General features: G+C 30.0%; 1 protein-coding gene across 13 annotated transcripts in view; it reads right to left on the bottom strand.

The window, feature by feature from the left end:
- LOC145248297 (kalirin-like) overlaps nt 1-18,102 on the bottom strand; it is an 858,283-nt gene that overhangs the window by 289,304 nt on the left and 550,877 nt on the right. For 12 of the 13 annotated variants that reach the window (XM_080110176.1, XM_080110182.1, XM_080110183.1 and 9 more), the window contains 2 exons: nt 15,343-15,442; nt 11,293-11,343 (listed from right to left, as the gene is read on the bottom strand). In XM_080110176.1, the coding sequence (XP_079966302.1) occupies nt 11,293-11,343; nt 15,343-15,442 (151 nt within the window). The remainder of the gene's footprint in view (nt 1-11,292; nt 11,344-15,342; nt 15,443-18,102) is intronic. The other variant, XM_080110178.1, reaches the window with a different exon arrangement.

Raw genomic sequence — 18,102 nt, 5'->3', positions numbered from 1 at the left:
CTTTTCATGATAACATTAAAAGGTGAGTATGTCTTGATAACATTAAATGATATAAACAGCTATTTGACCCTAAATAATAAATCTTTTTATTTTTTCCTTAATATTAGATATTATACATCAAGAGTTACACCGATTGAAAAATACCAACTTTGTAGGTGTTTATTGTGTATTTTTCAAATTATTAGCTGGACATAAACACACTTACTCTTTATATAATAGATGCTCACACTGGTAAATTTCAAACGGAACGTAAAACAATAGACAATCGTTTACATTTTCTTGGCAAACTCATGAGTTTAAGTATTATACTAGATAAAGATGAATACTTGAAGGATACACAACGCAACGATCCATGCATACTGTAACCGATGAAGTAGAGCAAGTATAAACATAAACTATAATATACGAACCAATAGTCTAGCGTAGACAACTGCTGATATGAAACATTTTAAATAATCACCTAAAAATAACAATCAGCAAGGAGAATAATTTACTTAAAATTGAAGAATAGGAATTGTCTATTTACTCTATGTAGAGATTATAATTAAGAAATAACAATGACGGTATTTGTTTATTTATTTGCGGACTGTTATCTCCAGCTTCATAGTTGTTGTTGTTTCACCACATTTCGGCCAATTCATCCTCTGGCCTTCTTCAGGTGATTAACCACAATGGGATAGGAAAGCTGAGTCTCATAATTGTATCCCCAGTAATTATTGCTTTCCATAGTTGTTGCCTTACCACGTTTTTAGTCAAATAATCCTCTAGTTTGCTTTGGGTACGATTGAAACCGCTATCTAGAGACAATGCTCACTTGAAATTGTAGTGATTCAACGCCTCTATCCACTGCGCCATTGGGCTTGAATATATATAATAACAATATTATCAGCACAGAACATACCATATAATTCATGCCAAATATTGTGTTCATGAATTCCAGAAAAGCAGCCTATGAAAGTTATTTAATTCTCTCCCACTGCAAGAACTTAGACACCAGGGTCGGAAATTGGGATTGCGAAGTCAGCGCCCCAGAGGAGGGGCACTCTGATCTACAAAAAGTGCCTGGGCAGCCCCGTTGGCATTACCCGGTAACGGCGCCTCAGGCGATTAGCAATAAACTAATCCTTTCTCAAAGAGAGAAGTCAAAGCCTAGGAGGGTGGACCTCCTAGAACTGCACAGAACTAAACTCTCACGGTAAAATTAACAGGGACCGGATCACTACGAAAATGGTCTAATCTCTGTTGATTTTAGGGGCCCAGGATAAAACTCCCTAGTTGAATTAATTGTATCTCTATGTAAGCACAGAACATTGAATGTGAACATAGGCAAGTGATTGATAAATGATGAGTTTGAAGGGTTAAACAGTTTATTCATAATACGATGATAGATGCATACACACACACACACGCATATTTATATTTTTTTTAAAAATGGTTTGCAATTAAAATCGATTTGGTATTACACAGTAATAGAAAATAGAAAAAAGATGTTTTAAAATACTTCATCTCAAGCAATACCAAAAATAAAAAAAAACATGGCAGCATCCCATAAGACTCCATTTTGTGAAAATCATGCTCCTTGTAACATTTACACATTTCAAACATGTTTTCCTTTGGATTAGATGCGTTGTATTAAATAGATTTGAGGTCAAAATAGTTCCTCGTTAAATACTGTTATTAAAATAAAACAACAAAAAAAAATTGTCACCAGTTGAACTTATAAGAATACTAGGAGTCTGAGTTGGATTTTTTATTTCCAAAGAATCAACAGACATTTTTATCACTTATACATTTTTAGTTTACTTATGTTTTTGCCTATATGAACTTGTCATTAACCAAACAATCACAATCTAAACGTTACGATTATAAATCCCAGAAAGTGAACAAATGGAAATATAGTGAAATAATTGTATATCATAATATAATAATAAAACCATGCAATACAAGTAAATAATCAAACTAAATTTATAACCCTCCCCCCTCCCCTGCCTTCGCCAAACCACCCTAGATTGTTCTACTGCATGTAGATAAAATATTATTTAAGAAATATTGGAAAGTGAATTTGGTTTATAGGTTATGAGTTCAATTCATGGAAAAGGAAGTTAAGAAAAAAAAAAAAAAACTGACTTTGCTTGGTATCTGAAAGGCATGGAATATGGAAAGAGTGGAATCAAAAGACTGGATAAAGGGTTCAGCTCGAAAATACTCAGGTTAACAACCAGGGTTGTACGTTGTACCAACTAGGTTGAGTCGGAAGGAGTTAAACTTAGACTCATTTTCACCCCTAAGAAGGCATATTGTAAGGGGCTTCTATGTAGGACCATGCCTAGGAAAGATTAACAAGATGTTGGTTTATGTTACATTTAAACTTCTGCATATCAGTACAATCAGGGAAGAAGGTAGCAGGAAGGGAATTCCAAAGTCTCGCTGTTCAAAGGAATAAATTATTAGAATAGAAAGCTTTCTGACATTTAGGGACCTCAATAGTAAAGAGGTGTGATTTTGTTGCTAAGCAGGTTTATTGGGGTTATGTACGTTGAGGGGACACAAGTGCAACAAGCTCATCAGAGTACATTTCATTAAAATATTTTTAAAACAGGCATGGAGATGCAACATTGCGGCAATGGGACAGGGATTGGAGTTTAGTTGACAAAGTGGGGCTGAAGACTTTTTTTGGACCCTATCCAAGAGGGAGAGGCTAGTGGGAGATGCACCAGCCCAGATATGGCAACAATACTTCGGCCTGGACGAATATTGGCCTCTCAGGTATGAGTAATCTTCTAGCTCAATAAAGGGAAGTAGCATTCGCAATGTTCATAATCTATTTGTTCCAGTTCATATTGCCTGTGAATGTTAGGCAGACGAGTTTGAAAAAATTCTCAGGTAGGGTATTATTTGTTATGGATATTGGTGGTTGGAGAGACGTTTTGTAATTGTTAAAGTAGAGCAGCTTAGTCTTACTAGCATTAAATGTTACCATCCATTTAATGCTAGTAAGACTAAACTGCTCTCCTTTAAGGAATTTTAGATTTTTGAATCTCTGAAGAATCAACAGACAGTCTGAATATTGGGATATTTTCAAATAAGGAGTCAAAGGTGGATATTTTGCAATTCTAGGAGTTTGAACTTATACTTTTCAATTCACAACCAGGTTATCAACTAAGACAAAAACGTCCAAAAAGGGCCAGAGAATAAAGCAGTCAAATTCTCAGATTTTGATTATCTCCCTTTATAAGTGAATTAAAGGAAGTGGCCGGGTGAAGGCTGCAGAGTCATAATCAGAGTCTGACTCCTAAGAATGTTAAGGGTCGGATATTTTAATCTCAGAGGAATCAATAGGCAGTCTGAATATTGGAAGACTTTAAAATAAGGAGTTAGCATCGAATATTTGAGAATTCCGGGAACCAGACCTCATGCATTCAGACTCCACAACACCGTTACCAAGTATGGTAAAAAATGGCTGAAGAAGACTGGAGAGTACAACAGTCAAAACGTTATGAAAATGATTACACTCAAGATGAGGAAGTGTAAATTAAAATATTTAATCTGAGGAAGATCAAAAAAAAAAAAAAAAAAGATACAAAATAAAAATACATAATTTATATTTCAAAAGTGTGTCACTGCAAAATAATCGATGCAAAACTACATAGTCTGCAATTAAGTCACAAAATGGTTGGCTCATTAATATATATGAGCAGGTTTGCCCCTGATGTTTAACATAACTAATGAAACTTGACCCTCAGCATTCCGCCCATTCGTACGCTAAATAGTACAACTACTCTAACAATTTATTTGCAAACGTAAGATTTATTTAAAAATACTTACTCAGCATTAAATGACCATTGCAAGGTCAAACAAAATAATCAAACATTTTTTTTATTGTACATTATAATATTATATTAGAAAAACAAAAACTTGTTAATCATTTAAAAGCAAATTAAGATTCACAAGAATCTGCTAGTTCCAAGTATGCCAATATCTTTGTGATAAACACATGCATCTTTGCTTTCTATATTTAGACTAGCAGGACTACTTGGTGTGACCCGGGCAAAAGTGTAACATACTTTTATTTTATTAAAACTTTTATCTCCACCCACATTTTTCCCTTCTCCTCCACATCACCTTATTTCTTCTCTGCCCAGTTCATTACTCTCTCTGAACACACACACATACATTTTATAGATTTCTGGAGAAATAAGTCAGCATAATTTGAATAAAATATACTCTCATCCATTCATTCAACATGACCAAACCCAGAGTCATCTCTTCTGCACACATCTTGCCAGATTTAATCTTACATTTTAAAGAGTCTATCCATATGCTAGCTTGTTAAACATGATCAGTGACCTCTCCCACCCTTCTCTAACTGGTTGGCACAAACTTTCTGAAGGGCAGTTGAAGACCTGGGTGGCAACAATGGCAACATTATAAAACCCACATGTAATTGGTCTTCGGCTATAGCATTAGGAGTAATGTTACCCAACTCATGATCAGCAAAAGTGAGCTAGAGGTACTGTACTTGCTTAGGGGAAAGTGGACTCGATCTGACCTAGGTGATAGTCCTTACAGCACAAGTAAATAATATCAGTAGACCCATAATAGACATGAGTTCAATTGGAAAAACATAGGTACAGCTGAACTATAGCCGTAATTATTTTTTACTGTATGGTAGTGTGTTTACTTGCAATTCTTTTTTTAACAATGCCCACATGTTCCCACAATTTTTATTTCATTCCAAACACTGTATTGATGAAATTATGCCCCACCCACCTGTTTTAGACACTGTCTGTATGAAAATGATTGTGACTAGATAGAAGTATTTTCTGCAAGAAATTAAATCGAATTAGATTTTATTTTCTAAGCAATGTGTTACAACAAACAATCAAAAGAAATGTTACCCCAGAATTGAGTACTGATTTTGTAGGAAGAAAGCTATTAATGACAAAAATCGAGAGACCAACTTTACTTTATGTATTAGATATAAATATCAACATTGATGAGTAATTAAAATTGTTAAAGAAAAAAATAAAATGGTGTAAAATGACATAATTTGGATTATTTGAACTACCAGTTTCATCTTTCACAACAGTGTGGCTGGTGTAATCTTCAACCTAAAATTGTCTGCATAGTGTATTGGTAAAAAAAAGCATTGGTTAATGGTCGGTTCTCAGCTTTGAAGGTTCAAGATCTTTACTACTTATCGTTGACAAGATTTTTACCTTGAATACTATTTTATTTAGCTTCTTATATCAAGTGGCTTCATGCCTCGTTAAAATCAAAAACCATACTTTGCTATTTAATTTTATTTCCATTAAAATCAAAAACCATACTTTTGCTATTTAAAAAATAACTTACTCCAGTCCAAAAGACTGGTAATATAAAACATTTTTAAATAATCAACTAAAAATAAAAATCAACAAGGGGAAATAACTCATTTTTAATTAAGAATAACAGTTGTTTACTTAAAAACTAAACTTCTTTCTTTTTTGTTTTTACAAGTTTAAAAATTTGAAATGAAATAAAAATTGAAAACAAAAATCACATCAATAAATACCAGGCAAAGCAGGATAGGCATGGCTAGTTGTGACTATAACAACAAAGATGAGAACAGTAGTCCAAATATCAATCCCTACCTCAGAAATTCCAAAACATAAAAACAGCATATTTTAATCAAGCAATTTTTTAACAGAGGCAACGTAAGTAGCGCAATTGGTGGCCATTAACTTGGTTTTAAGGCCATTTTTGTATTTGCTTGATAAACTTAGAAGCAATTAGTTCTTAACTCTAAAGAGATCATTTTTGTCAGTATTTGTGACAGCTGTCGTAACAAGATACAATGTAAAAAAAAAAAAAATATTGAAATAAAAATATATATATATTTTATGACAGGGGGGTGCTGTTATCATTATTTTATTTTTATTTTTTTAATCATTTTAAACTAGCAAGAGTGGTGTGCTTTGCCGTAGAAAAAGACTGGAATAATTATGCAGAATATGGACCGAGCTGAAATTTTTTTTTATTGAAAAGAACACAATACATACATTTTTGGGGTGGGTGGGGTTATTTCATGCATTTTTTATCATTACTTTATTATCTTTTATCATTACTTTATTATTATTTTTTATCATTACTTTATTATTATTTTTTATCATTACTATATTATTATTTTTTATCATTACTATATTTTTTATCATTACTTTATTATTATTTTTTATCATTACTTTATTATTATTTTTTATCATTACTATATTTTTTATCATTACTTTATTATTTTTTATCATTACTTTATTATTATTTTTTATCATTACTTTATTTTTTTTATCATTACTTTATTATTATTTTTTATCATTACTATATTTTTTATCATTACTTTATCATTTTTTATCATTACTTTATTATTATTTTTTATCATTACTTTATATTTTTTATCATTACTTTATTTTTTATCATTACTTTATTATTATTTTTTATCATTACTTTATTCTTATTTTTTATCATTACTTTATTCTTATTTTTTATCATTACTTTATTCTTATTTTTTATCATTACTTTATTATTATTTTTTATCATTACTTTATTCTTATTTTTTATCATTACTTTATTATTATTTTTTATCATTACTTTATTCTTATTTTTTATCATTACTTTATTATTATTTTTTATCATTACTTTATTCTTATTTTTTATCATTACTTTATTCTTATTTTTTATCATTACTTTATTATTATTTTTTATCATTACTTTATTCTTATTTTTTATCATTACTTTATTATTATTTTTTATCATTACTTTATTCTTATTTTTTATCATTACTTTATTATTATTTTTTATCATTACTTTATTCTTATTTTTTATCATTACTTTATTTTTTATCATTACTTTATTATTTTTTACCATTACTTTATTTTTTATCATTACTTTATTATTTTTTATCATTACTTTATTTTTTATCATTACTTTATTATTTTTTATCATTACTTTATTATTTTTTATCATTACTTTATTATTTTTTTATCATTACTTTATTATTTTTTATCATTACTTTATTATTTTTTATCATTACTTTATTATTTTTTATCATTACTTTATTATTTTTATTATTACTTTGTTTTTTATCATTACTTTATTATTTTTATTATTACTTTGTTTTTTATCATTACTTTATTTTTTATCATTACTTTATTATTATTTTTTATCATTACTTTATTATTATTTTTAATATTACTTTATTATCTTTTATTATTACTTTATTATTTTTTATCATTACTTTATGATTTTTTATCATTACTTTATTATTTTTATTATCACTTTATTATTTTTTATCATTACTTTATTATTTTTTATTATTACTTTATTATTTCTTATCATTACTTTATTATTTCTTATCATTACTTTATTATTATTTTTTATCATTACTTTATTATTATTTTTTATCATTACTTTATTATTTTTATTATTACTTTATTATTATTTTTGTTATTACTTTATTATTATTTTTATTATTACTTTATTATTTTTATTATTACTTTGTTTTTATCATTTCTTTATTATTTTTGATCATTACTTTATTAATATTTTTATTATTACTTTATTATTATTTTTGTTATTACTTTATTATTTTTTTTATTATTTTTTTATTATTTTTATCATTACATTATTATTTTTTATCATTACTTCATTATTTTTTATCATTACTTTATAATTTTTTATCATTATAAACTAGGAAGAGTGGTTATTCTTTGCAGCAGTAAAAGAATAGATAATTATGCAGAATATGGACTGTGCTAAAATAATAAAATCATTTAGAAACCTATTCTTAACATGATGAGGGCATTTGTTAACTATTCTGTACTTTCACCTAACAATTTAATGAACAAAAGATACCATAAAAATTTAACTTTAAAATTTAATCTAAGAAAAATAGCAATCTACATTTTGCATACGTACCAACAACTGACACTATCATTTATTCAATGGTTAACTTAGAATACAGCACAATCACGTTGACACACCGGTTATTACCAGATCACTAAAGATAAGCAATGATGAGCCTGGCCAGTACAAAGCGGGTGACCATTTGGGTAGACTAGGTGCTGTATGTACTGTATCGAGTCATAGAAATATCCAGGTTGGTATCTAGAGACACGTTTAATTCCCTCCTAGGAGATGGAAAGCAAGGGGAAACTACCGTTTTTACTTGTCTTTCCAAGATTACCATGGCTCTACAATTTGGAGAGCCGTGGTCATCGATGCTGTTTAAAAAAACAGCAGAACTGTTGCCTGCATGGAATTTAGAATTGCTTTATTTTAAGTACTGTTATTCAAATAACTGTGCACATTATGCTAAACAGTTTTGCACCACTTTTATGTCTACTTACTAAGGTTAAGAAATATCTATGCTACTAAATATTAAATGTAGAATTCTTGTTCTAATTTTGATTAAAATTCATCAAATGATTTTGATTCTACGAAAATGTCTAAAATTTGCTGCTTAAGCTCAAAAAGAAGAAAAAAGAAAAGCAAGGGCTTAGCATGCCAGTAATCTATTTTTGATTTCTCTTATTTTTGCGAAGCATGCTCTCCAGCCAAAATAGTCGCCTTTTGGACTGAAGCAAAGTGTAGTATCTGTTCTGCTACTACACTTCATCTTTTCTGTCCTCATCAGTAAAGGTGAAATCCTTTCTCGACCGAGGCATTTATTTTTGTCCCAATCAAGAGTGACTTTTTTTGAGGGAACTGGATTTTCCTCACATTAAAAACTGACCTTGTGTCTAACTCAGCATTTGTGGTGAGGCAAATAAATAGGAACAATAAGAGGAAGGCAACGTGAGCAGAATGTGTAAATCACGCGACCACAGCAATCTAGTCAGGGAAGGGGAAGGGCATCTAGTCTCTTTTTCTACAGCCTCTTTCTCACATGAAGACATTGTTAGTCTTTCTCTGCTCACATCATTATTTGGATCATTATTCTTATTTATATTGTTATTTCCACAAATACGGCATAAGCATGTTGACACACTGGTTTGTGTTAGATCATCAAAGTTAAACCTGGTCAGTACCAATAAGGTGACCCTTTGGAAAAGTCAGGTGCTGAATGTAGGACGTCAATACTTTCCTGCAAGAATTACAAAAACTTAATGTTGTCATCTCCCCTGAAGGAGATATACAAGTAACTAAGAACCACTTGTGAATTTGATATTCCCTTGAGACTTCCTCCTTTAGAGAATGCTTGTTCAACACGTCTAAAGTGAGTATAGCTTCTGAAATTTTCACAAACAACAAATACAAACCATAAATTTTTATCTGAAAAAAATCCAAAACTGGATTTCTCTATTCTGTCTTCATTTCTTTGGAAAGTTCTTGCTTGAGCTTAAATCTCTGGTCCTTCTAAAACTTTCACAGCAAGAAATCATCTTGCTGCCACAAATGCAAAATCAACTTTTCTTTTCTTCCTCTGTGTGCCTAACATCAAATAGGATTTCCATAAACAGAGTTTGTTTCCAAGAGTTTCCCATTTGTGGAACACATTACCACAAAGTGCTTCCCTGCTATCTATGACATGGTTATCTTCAAATTCAATGTAAAACATTCGTCATAAACTACCATCATGTGACCAAATTTTATTTGTTCCATTCATTATTTTAAATCCTCTAACTGACATTCAACTGACAATCTAGCTATCTCATTAAATGTTATTCTTAAATGGCTTTTAACCTTGATGAGTGGTGACTCATTCATAAATAACTATAAAACAAAAATAACACTTCATCTTAGGAAAATCATCAGGCCTTTTTTTTTTAGTTTAAGGTGGTCATTTTTCATATTAAGGGAGGTAACTCCTTACCTCAAACTATGAAAAAAATTTTTTTTTTTTTTTTTTTTTTTTTTTTACCAGATGAATTTAGGGTTTCTATTTACAATGCTTCCCTACAAGACAGAGTTAGACACCAGGGTCGTTTTCTAACATGGTATCTTTTGTTCATTAAATTGTTAGGTGAAAGTACAGAATAGTTAAACAGCCTCCCCATGTTAAGAATGGGTTTCTAAATGATTTTATTATTTTAGCACAGTCCAATTTAAAATTGTCTCAGTCGTGAAAGGGGTTCTCCTCCACTGACAAAACAAGAAATTGAAGTGTAGCATCTGAAGAACAGATACTACACTTTGATCTTGGCCTGAAGGCCAGGAACGTTTGCTCTTATTGGGTTAAGAAAGGTTTGGTTTTGTTTCATGGGGAAAAAAAACTTTCCTTAATTTGAAATAAGTTACCTCTATTGATACGTATGATAAGTTGTCATCTAAATTTTTAAAAAATTGGGGCAATCATCAAATGCTACACGAAATTATGTTTATGGACAAAAATAAAAATCAACTAAGATTATCCTAGCATGGTGGATGAAGAAAGACGTTAATAATGTAACTAGCATAATCTCATCTCAAAAATATCCTCGATCGAAAATTATCTTAAATGCTACTTGTTTCTTAAACAATTATATCAAAAAAGCATTTAAGCATTTTTTGTACCTATAAAAAAGCAATTTAAAATATGCAGCTTTATTAACAGATTAGGGTTTATTTTTAGTTGGATATTTTTTAAAAAGGTTAAAAAAAAATTCAAGGGCAACATAAACAATTATATCAAAAAGCATTTGACTCAGTATTAATAAAAAATATAAAAAACAATTTAAACCTAAACTATAAAAAAAAGCAATCTAAAATATTATACAGCTTTAATAGATTCAGTTATATTCTTATATTTTTAGTTAGGTATTTTTGAAAAAGGTTTAAAAAAATTTCAAGGTCAACATAACTTTAGTAAACTATATTATTTTGATTGTTCAGGATTACTATTCTCTTTTTGGTTGTTATTTTCACTTCGTTTCGGTTGATGTAATCTCTGATATTCTGGTGCATCTGTTCCAACTAAAGGATACTTTAAAAGGTTCAATAAGGAATTCCAGATAGGTCTCAGAGTTCGACAAAGATTTACAAGTAAAAAAAAAAAATGCACCAGAAGAAGGTTGGAGATTACACCAGTCAAAACATAAAAGTAACAACCAAGATGCAAATAGGTATCTGAATAATAATACAACTTACCAATGTCCATCTAAAATATTCTGAAACATAACTTAGTAAATTGAAACAATTTTTTAAAATCATTAAAATTTAAAATTCCATTTTTTTTTTAAAAACCTTGTCATGTGACTTCTGATGTCCTCATACTATTCCCACTCTATACTATAGATATGTACTACTACTCTCTCTAAAATTATGATAAAGTTAGTTTCATACCTTGTCGGTTTTGCAGTGTTGGGCATGGTCCTTGTTTTGAATTTTGGCATCCTATTCAAGGAATAATGACCAAATTAAAAAAAAAAACACTTTACAAAAAAATCATGCTAAAATAACAAAAAATATACAAACAAACAGGACTGTGTGTGTTGGTGAGAGGGAACAAAAAAATAATTTACAACTTAAAACAACATGCAAATTGGGTTGGAGTTACTCTTAGTTTGATTTTAAAAAAGTATAGATTTTTTTTATGCAATTTTCTTTAAAAGTAGTTCAAATAAGACAAATAAAATATTTAAGACAAAAATACTAAACACATGACCAAATAAATGGATAAATAAGGAGGTTTGAAGCAATTAAAAAATTATATGACAAAGTCTTGAAAGACAAAGTTTAAAAACAGATTAGGTAGTGTTTTGTTTTTGTTTAACAAAATGACTAAATTTAGTTGATATAAAATATTAACATTTTCTTTAAACTGTTCAGTCAATCTATTATTACGACACATAATCAAAGTGTAGTCATTAATTTTAATTCGTAAAATATTGTTTCAATCATTGTATATTAGTGTCATTTACTTCCCAGAATCCAGAATATGTTTACCTCTCTATAAAATTATCTGGCCAGATATTTTGTGTGTATGTATGTGTTTCCATAACTAGTTCAGAGTCATACTGAATCATGTATGATTTATAAATGCACTTTTGTTAGTTTGCAAATTTTAACCATACACACGCATGGACAGAGGGAAGTGCAACTAAAACAGATTAACAGGGTTACCTGGTATTGCCTGGATTGGGTATAAGGGGTTACACCATCTCATTCAAAAATATAAGGAGTCACTTTTTGGGTACATTCAATTTTGGAAACGGGATTTTGGTTATTTAGTTCCCTTAAAAAATAAAGCAGCAATTCTAGGAAAGAAACTTTGTCCATGGAATTTGTGTTTAGATTTAAGTACAGAGTGAGGGAAATTGTTGGCAGTGGTTGTAGCTAGACAACTTTTTGTTGTGAATGTTTTGTGAGGGAAGGGGAGGGGGTATAGATTGAACCTTAGTTGAGCACTTGTTGAGCACTTGCCATGAAAATAATGATAGAGCAGAGATACATTTACTGCATCTCTTCTATGAAAAAAAAAGAGAAAAGGACATCATCTACTAGGTTTCAAAGCCGATTTTGAACCCTGTCAAGGCAAGAAAGGCCAGATATGGCAACAGTACTTGATTTTAGGAGGTATTTGTTTCTTATACAGGTACAGGATGGCATCAGGAGTGAGATACCTTATGGAGTGGTAGAATGATGCAACCATCTTTCCAGATGTATTCGTTTTTCGTTTACACTAAATACTAAGTTGTGTCTTTGCTTCGGATTCTTATCACAACACAATTCTTTAGGAATTTTTTTATTTTATTAAAAATAACTCGATTGATGCACTCCCTGATCATCTTCATACTTCTGCATATATGTAAACTGTAGACCCTAACTGCAGACCTGGAAATAAGGGAATGGGCCACAGAGATCAAATAGAACAACATTACAAATGAAGAGGTGAAAAAAAGACTCAGCCAAGCAATCAGGTCACGTGAAGATCTATTGATTAATGTGAAAAAGAAAAATGAAGTGGAATGGACACGTCACAAGATCATCAGGTATCAATATGATAATCCTGCCAGAAACTGTGAAGAGAGGAAGAAAGAGGAGTAGACAAAGAAAGAGGCAGTTGGAGGACAACATCTAAGAGTGTACAGATCTGGTGCTGAGAAACATGCAGGAAGGTTGAAAAATTTGAACGGCTGGAGAAAGTTGCTTGACAGATCATCTTTAGTGCCCCAAACAAATCGTCCAAATTATTCAAATTAATTTACTTTTAAGAGTCCTATAATGCTGAACAACACGTCAGTGTATTGTCTTCATATTAGAACAAGGGAGATAATCTTGTACGACAAGCTTGGCTTGATGCAAATATTATTCAGAGTTTGTGAACTCCAAATATTTAATAAATGTTATTTTTTATAAAAATTCTACAATAATTTTCCGTAATTTTTTACCGATTAATATAGTTAAAAGTTTTCATGTTATTTATTTTGAACTGCCATTGATTTCCAATAAAAATAAGTGACAATTTATCTAATAAAGTTTAACTCTTTCTTCTTTTGAAATAAGAATTAAAAAGAAAATGATAAACCAATCCAAATTAATTTACTTTTCAGAGTCTTAAAACACTGAACAAGAAGTCGTCAGTGTGTTGTCTTCATATTAGAACAAGCTTGTATAAGCTGGGCTTGATGCCGAATATCATTCAGAGTTTGTGAACTCCAAACAGTAAATTAATTTTATTTTTTAATTAAAATTCTACAATAATTTTCCATAATTTTTCACTGATAAATATATTTAGAAATCTTGTTATTTTCACTGCCATATTTCGTTAAGGTCCCAAGAAAAATAAGCGCCAATTTATCTATTAAATGTTAACCTTTTTTTCTTTGGAAATAAGAATTTTTAAAAATTGATTAAAATAAAAAAAACAAAAAAACAAAAGGAAATAAGAATTTTAAAAAATATGATAAAACTAAAATTATGTAAAAAAAAAAAAAAAAAAAAAAAAAAAAAGGGAAAATTCATCTCAATTACAGGTTTATCTGATTTATTTACAAGTTTTTTTTTTTTTTTTTTTTTCATTCAAGCAGTGCTTGGCCTTGATAAATAAAAATATATACATAAATAATAAAAATATTTTGTTTTGAAGCATATCAACCAATTAAATATAGTAAAGATAATAAATGCAGTTTAGAGACCTTTTGTAAATAGGAATTTTAAGAAAATGACTTTTTAAAATCTTTTTTTTTTAAAGGAAAACTTTTTTCACCTACAAAACAAGGCATATTGCCACTTGGAACATACGTCGGCTACTATTTGAGATTGTGTCTAACAGGGGATTGTGGGAAGTTCAGCACCAAGATGTCTGTTTATATTGCAGACTAGCAATACCAGGAAAGAACCTATTAGAAGAGAAGGCATTCTGGCATCTAGAGACCTCAACAATGAAGGGGTGGGATTTTGCTGCTGGTCAGGTTAGGAGTACGTACATCAAGGGGGGCAGAAGTGCTATGAGTTTATCAGGGCACATACCATTAAAGTACTTTTAAAACAGGCACAGGGATCCAACATTGCAATGATGGGACCTATTAGATCGAACACCTTTTTTCGACCCGTATAAGAGGGGGAAATTAGTGGTAAACGCACCAGCCCAGATGTGATAACAATACACTATGCAGTATATTGCAAGTGAAAATATTTAGACCCTCCTTTGAATTAAATAATTTTTCAAGAACATGTGTAATTATTAAAAGAAAGAAGCTTGGTAAAATTTATATCATTAGAAACAATAATAATATTAGTTTAACAATTATTTCAGGAAATTGCAAAGTCATTAAAAAATAATAATTACTAAGTTATAAGATATACGCTTGACTAAAACATTTAACTAAAATAATCTTAGTATTTAAATATGCTTTTTATATTTTGCCCGATTTTTCTTAAGTTTAAAATATTTCAATGTGTTTGCAATACATGTTGCTTTTTCCTGTAATTGTTCTGAATCAATTTTCTATGTATCGTCAATACAATGTGTCTGCGGAAGTTATATAGGTTACACGAGTGGTCCTGTAAGACTAGTATAATACATAACATATGGTCAGAAATAAATTTAAAGTAAAAGAAAACAATTTAAACAATAAATATTTGTTGAAGTTTAAGATCTGAACTGATAACAATCTACAGTAAACAAACATATTTGATGCAGCAATTGAATTTTAGAAAGCAAAATGTTTTCAACACAAAATGTTTCATAGCAACATATGCAGAAAAGAAAATTTTTACATGCTATAAATAAAAATTAACTTAAATTTTATAAAATGTCTGAAGTAAAAGGGGCCCGTAGAAAAAAAATGTTAATTTCTTTGGTTGAAGTTTTTTTTTGTTTTTTTTTTTAAAATAAATATTTTGTCTATTAGAACGATGCTAATATCATGTTTAGAAGATACTACTTACCGGAAACTGCTGCGTCGTTTCGTAACAGGTGATGCGGATGAATTATTGAGTGAAGCGTTGGATGCATTCGGACTAGCTTCGTTTGAATTGCTAGACAAATCTGTAAAAAAAAAAAAAAAAAAAAATTAGTAAGAGATAAACAATTGTTATACAGGGTGTCCAAAAAAAAAAAAATCACTGAAGGGTTTTGAACTTAAATACATTCTTTATTTTTTATTTTATTTTTTTAAACATAGAGGTCACCACTTATCAAAGCCCGGAGGCCACTCGGGCATAAGGGTTATTGCGTGTACAGTAATCAATGGGATAATATCGTAGTAATCATTAGTAATTGAGATTTTATAAAGTGGATTACTTAAGGGGGCAGTTTATCAGGAATTTGTTTATGTTGGACTTGAAGACATCCTAGTTGGAGTCAGGCGGGAAACAGGCACTGTAATTTTAACACAATCTAAGACATTTAGAAAAAAAAAAATGTAAAATTCAAGCAATCTTTATGAAAAATAATATCTTTTAAATGTTGCCCATTTTCAGCTTCGCATATTTGTGCTCTTTCCAAAATATTATTCATGACAGCTTGCCAAATCTCTGGATTGTAATTTAACTCCCTTATTTCGTTCCTAATGTTTTCTTTCAATTCTTGCAGGGTTTAGGGTGCCCAAAAAGTCACTGCAAGAATTGAAGGAGAACATCAAGAACAAAATAAGGGAGTTAAATCGTAATCCAGAGATTCTGCAATCTATCATGAATAATGTTTTGGAAAGAGTACAAATATGTTAAGCTGAAAAAGCGTCAACATTTAAAAGACATTTTTCATAAATAAAAATTGCTTGAATTTTGCATTTGTTTTTTGGTTTTTTTTTTTTTTTGTTTTTTTTTTTTAAAACATCTTAATCAGATTGTGTTAAAATTACAGAAAGATATCAAAAATAAAGAATATAAGTTCAAAACCCTTCAGTGACTTCTTGGACACCCTGTATTTTCACACTTACTGATGAGTGTATACAAACCATTATACACACCTGTAAGAAATCCCTTTTCTATTTGTCCACTAATAAACCCTATCAAATGTCAATGTTTATAAAAAAAAAATTTTTTAAATGTGTACTCATGCAAAATACAGACTGTGCTATATGATAGGACTTTCAAAAATTCAATTTTAATAGTATCTTTTGTTTATTAAATTGTTAGGTAATTTAAAAAAACAACAAAAAAAAAAAAACGGCCTCCCTATGTTACAAATGGGTTTCTAAATGATGTTATCATTTCAGCCTGATCCATATTCTGCAGAAGTACCAAAAAATGTTAATTACAAAGAGAAAGAACAATCACAAAATAAAATCAGAGAGAAAGATTACTTTTATACACAAGAGAGAGATATAAAGACAGAAATATATGAATAATTCACCCTAATGCTATACCTAACATTGTGCATGCCTTCTTCTCATTAGATATGTCTCTTCTGTTTGAAGTCTCACCAGCCTAGTCAGAAAAGTTCTGTTTGGAAGTCACATGCTTTTGTCAACTTCTATGTTCTGGGATCGCCTGTGACCCTTAGATGTCACTCATATTTTTCCATCCAAGCCACAGCCCTCATTATGCATTATAATTGTTGTAAGTTTTTACTTTAAAAACTACTGTTTTAAAACTTTTGAGGTAAGGATTGAATAACTGCATTATATTTGGATTCTTCAGACTATTGTTCTCATCTTGAGTGTTATTTTCACGTTTCAGTTGACATAACCTCTGACCTTCAGGTGTATCTTGGCGAACTTGAGATTCTTCAATCCTCAGTGCAGAAAAATACAATTTCGAATTACTTAGGATGTCTACCCAGTCATGACTGATGGAACAAAGCATGCTACCAATGTGGAATAAATAAAGAGTTCTATTCGAAATTCCATGCAGATTCCAAAGAATACAAATAATATATACAATAATATCAAGACGTCTTCTTGTGAATGTTACTTGGCAATATTGTTGGTAATGATTTGTGTTGAACAAAGCCCATTTCTAAAACTGTCAAGAAGATCAATAGCATCTTTGCATCACTCCACAAAACAATGTTAGCCACTCATCCATTGGATTTCAAAATGTATAGAGTTATAATTAGTGATGGGACGATTCCAAAATTTTTCCCGATTCCAATACAATTACTGATTTCAATTCTTTTAAAATCACAATATTTAGATATAAAGTTGTTTTTCTTTAGAGTACCATAAAAATGCATGTTATATTTTCGTGAACGTAAAAAATATACTTCTCCACGTGATATATACATTTTAATTTTGTTTGTACCTTAAAACCAATACATATTATCCATTTTCTATTTGGTAGAATCGATGGAAAATTAAATTTCAAATAAAAACAATCCAACAGTTACAAAAATTGTTTTTTGCCATTGGATAGTAGACACCATTTTCTCCGATTCCTATACCTAAAAAGTTAAGATTTTCTCAGTTCCTGATTCTGATTAATCGTCCCAACACTAGTTATAATGCAACCATACTTAGGAATTGCATCAGAACATTGCCTGGAAGCCATTCAGAGACATGCAATCAAACGATTATTCTTCACTAGACACCTGTCCTATTCAAAAGCGTCGCTGGGCTTAGATTCATTAAATCTTTGATGTCTAGCAACTGACATGGTAAACACTGACAAAATTATTAAACATTGCGGCAACCACAGCATTTGCCTGATAGGTCCACAAAGCCAGAAAACATTGCAACTTGCAACTTTTAGAAACATTTTTTCACA

The sequence above is a fragment of the Euprymna scolopes genome, chromosome 26, assembly GCF_053919585.1.
Source record: "Euprymna scolopes isolate OS-2025 chromosome 26, ASM5391958v1, whole genome shotgun sequence".
Classification (NCBI taxonomy): domain Eukaryota; kingdom Metazoa; phylum Mollusca; class Cephalopoda; order Sepiida; family Sepiolidae; genus Euprymna; species Euprymna scolopes.
The sequence above is the reverse complement of the archived record's forward strand: the minus strand, read 5'-3'. Positions and strand labels throughout refer to the sequence as shown.